Below are 3543 nucleotides of genomic sequence, written 5' to 3'. Positions count from 1 at the left end.
TAACCTGGTAATAAATACATAATAATAATGATAATAAAAAGCCCTGGGGTGATACTTTTTCTCTCTTTTCCTTTCGGTTTCCACGACACACGCTCTCCTCTCTGTTGCACTTGCGCAACAGAGAGGAGAGCCGCGGAAAGTCTAGTTTTCGCACCTCCAGTGAAAGCCGCTGAGCGAAAGCAGGGAGGGGAGGGGAGACAGTTGGCGTGTGTGTGTCTGTGTGTGTGTGTGTGTGCGTGTGTGTGTCTGTGTATGGAGGCGGGGAGGGAAACCCATGACTTCCGTATTTTTTTCCTCTATCTGAAAGCGTGCTCTGGAGAGGCCCTATAAATGACCCTGTCATGGTGCTCGGAGCCGCCACACTCTCCCAAACAGCAGGATTGAGCTGAGGTGATAAACAGAGCGGACTAAACTCCCAGGAGGCAACTGACCCATCAGCTGGAGGACTGTCTTTAACTTCTTCTTTTTTTTTTTTTTTTTACTTCTTTTTTGTTTTTACAATTCGCATCTTTTGAGCGTTTCGCGCCGCAAGACAATCTCGACAGCCGCAGACAGACAGACAGACCAATGGAGCAAAGCAGCAACCAAGCGGACGTGGAGTCGCTCCAGAAAAGCGTCGGACGGCGTCGGAGCTTCGTGGATTTCTTCCTCGGCATGTCCGTCGTGATTCTGTTCGTGGCGGTGACGGCTCTGGCTGTCGGCGGGCTGCTGGTGGTGAAGGAGCTGCGCTCCGAGCTGCGTGACCCCGCATCTGGAAGCGCCCGCTTGGTGGACAGTGGGTCCGCCTCTCCAGGTTACAAGGTAAACCGCGTTTTCGTTAATGACAATCTTATAATGCCTTATTATAATGCTTATAATAAGTTGGGTTTTTTTTCCCTAATCTTTGATTGTTTTCTGACACGTGTCCTTTTCAATGTTTTTTTCCTCAACAGAGGCACAATTTTGCGTACTTGAAAGCCGCAGAGAGTGAGTATTTTATTTTTATTTGCCCTAATTTCAACAAAGCTGTTGCTTCTTTTTTATTATTTTTATTTTTTTTAAATGAGCTCACATCTAAAATTAATTCAACAAAGCAACAATAACTACTTCAAGTGTTAATTGGCAACGAGAACATGAATTCACTGTGTGTTATGTTAAAGTGCCACAGTCGAATAAAACAAATAAATAATATGATAGAGTGAAAATATGATAAAAAATAATTATAGTTTTTATGTAGAAAAATTCGATACAATTATTTGACATTCTGCCAAATATAGAGGGTCAAAAGCACTGCAATTGAATAAATATATGTAACTGTGATAAACCTGTGATCAATTCCTTAAAAAATAGAAAAATGTGTCAATATGTCAGTTTAATTGCAAAATAGAATAATGAAATGTCTACTGTTCGTCATGCAATGAAATTAGATTGAAATTCAGATTTTTGGTAAATATGGAGCACGAAAAGGGACAATAATAATAATAAATAAAGGTTTATTTGTGTAAATATTAGTTTTCAGCATGTACTCAGTCGTGTCTTGTAGGAGCTGCAGCTCAGTTTGTGTAGGCAGGATTCACACGATCAGTCTGCACTGCTGTGCAGGTCAGCCAATCAGATGTCGGGTCTATTGACAGTGAATAAACTGCAGAACATTAAGAATAAAATGTTTATGCATAATGTCAGCATGAACTGAATGAAAAGGAAACTCTGACTTTTCCGATTGTGTATTTAAGAAAGTATTGACTCGTTTAACTACAGATTTTAACAAACAAACAAAAAAAAAACATTTATTTAATGTATTGATTACACTTTTTTTTTTGAATTGTTGATGTTACATGCTATCACATGCAGAAAAATGTATTTTATAAATATATTTCGGGACTTTTGGCCCTCAGTCCCTTTCTCCCTTCTCATTCTCAAAGCCCTCTAAAGGGTGTTTTTCTTCTGCATGTGAAATGTAAAAAAAAATGTAGGTTTAATGGATATTATCTGCGCTTACAAACCCCATGTAAGCACCTTCTAACCCCCCATATGTTTGTCTTCTCTTAGATAAACTAGACAACACTACAATGTCTTGGAACGTCGCCCAGTCCACTCTAGGGCCATCAGTTGGGAGCAACTTCCAGTACGACCCATCGAAGCGATCCCTGACGCCATCGAAGACGGGGATCTACTTCATGTACATCCAAGTCACTGTCCAGTGCACCCACAAATGCCAAGCAGGCACCCTCAAGCTGGAGGTGGCCGACAAGCTAACCTGCCATGTGGAGCTTACGGACGACGTGGAGAAAATGCCCGTGAGTAAAAAGTGCTGGACGGTGACCCAGCTGGAGAACCAAGACCTGATCGCTCAGATGACTGTACCGAAGGAGACACAGGAGAACTGGAGCTTGGACCACAACAGATCGGGCCTCGGGTTGTTCCTCGTAGAGTGACGATCTGCGGCCGCGGATGTCCAGAAGAGAACGGGACCCTGACCCTGTGGGTGGGGGGGGCGTCGTAACACAAACGCGAACACCAGTGAGTTCTGTGTCTAAGCTCAGGAAGGTGGAAACGTGCCGGTGCCGGTACCAGTCAAGAGTTGAGGTGGGATGTTTTGTTTTTGTATTGTTGTCTTTTTTTTTTGCACTGAAGATTTAAAACCAAAGAGTCTCTGCAAGGACTTTAAAGAAATCTCAGGAGAACCATCACTCACCTGTAAAATCCCCCTCCTCCCAGAAAAAACTCGGTTTTCTTGCTGTGTATTTATTTTAAGTTTTATTTATGTATCTATATTTATAACGCTGCGGGAATGTATTTCTGCTGTAGATGCCACTACATTTGTCTTGATGTGCAATGCATTGTTACCGCACTGATTTGGTTCAGTTTTGAACTCGGGGAGCTGGATGTTGTTTCATAAAAAAGGGCAACACGTCGTCAAGGAGACAAAGTTCTGCAATCGCGACCAGCGATTGCGGACGAGACGCATTCCACGTGGAAACTCGCGAGCCGGGAAAACGTTCCGCCTGTGAGAAAAATGTAAGTCCTGTGGACAAAACTATTCAAACGTGAATGTATGTTGTTGTGATCCATGTCAAACATGGATATAATGTTGTTAACTTTATTGCAATAATGAATAAATAAATAAATAAATAAAAATCAAACCGTAAAGTCATATCTGCAACTCTTCAAGTGGATTTTGTGAAGCTTTATTTAGGTGAGGGAAAGTTCCCCGGTGTCACGGAGGCTGTAACGGGAACTGGACGCACATCACATCCTGTTTGTTGATTGCAGCGAGTGGTTTTGAAAAAAGAAAAAAAAGAAGAAGAAGAAGAAAAAAACCTGTGGGCCAGCAAACATACACACTTTTTTTTTTTTCTTCTACACCTCCTGTGTTGATGTCAAGCAAAACATTTCCGGCCACAAGATATGAGAAATCCGCTTTTAATTTAGCCAGCGCAGGCAACAACAACATCAAAAAAAAAAAAGTTCACAGATTGCTGCGTTGCTTCCTATGAAGATGCAAAAATGCCTCTTGAAGGAATGATTGGTTTAACACGTCTGATGGATTTATTGCATTTAAAG

General features: G+C 41.9%; 1 protein-coding gene across 1 annotated transcript; it reads left to right on the top strand.

The window, feature by feature from the left end:
• The first annotated feature begins 250 nt into the window (after nucleotides 1–250).
• On the top strand, nucleotides 251–3133 carry LOC102223648. The gene is made up of 3 exons (XM_005805050.2): nucleotides 251–801; nucleotides 933–966; nucleotides 2029–3133. The coding sequence occupies exons 1-3, from the start codon at nucleotides 568–570 to the stop codon at nucleotides 2412–2414; spliced, it is 654 nt and encodes a 217-aa protein (XP_005805107.1). The 5' UTR covers nucleotides 251–567; the 3' UTR covers nucleotides 2415–3133.
• The last annotated feature ends 410 nt before the right edge of the window (nucleotides 3134–3543 follow it).

The sequence above is a fragment of the Xiphophorus maculatus genome, chromosome 5 (genome assembly GCF_002775205.1).
Source record: "Xiphophorus maculatus strain JP 163 A chromosome 5, X_maculatus-5.0-male, whole genome shotgun sequence".
NCBI lineage: Eukaryota > Metazoa > Chordata > Actinopteri > Cyprinodontiformes > Poeciliidae > Xiphophorus > Xiphophorus maculatus.
This window is presented reverse-complemented; position numbering and strand designations above follow the sequence as displayed.

Bases quoted from the DNA above. Each gene is read 5' to 3' on its own strand.
- LOC102223648 (XM_005805050.2), top strand. From the start codon at position 568: ATGGAGCAAAGCAGCAACCAAGCGGACGTGGAGTCGCTCCAGAAAAGC. The intron at 802-932 runs GTAAACCGCGTT...TTTCCTCAACAG, and splicing joins CCGCCTCTCCAGGTTACAAG to AGGCACAATTTTGCGTACTT. The intron at 967-2,028 runs GTGAGTATTTTA...GTCTTCTCTTAG, and splicing joins GTACTTGAAAGCCGCAGAGA to ATAAACTAGACAACACTACA.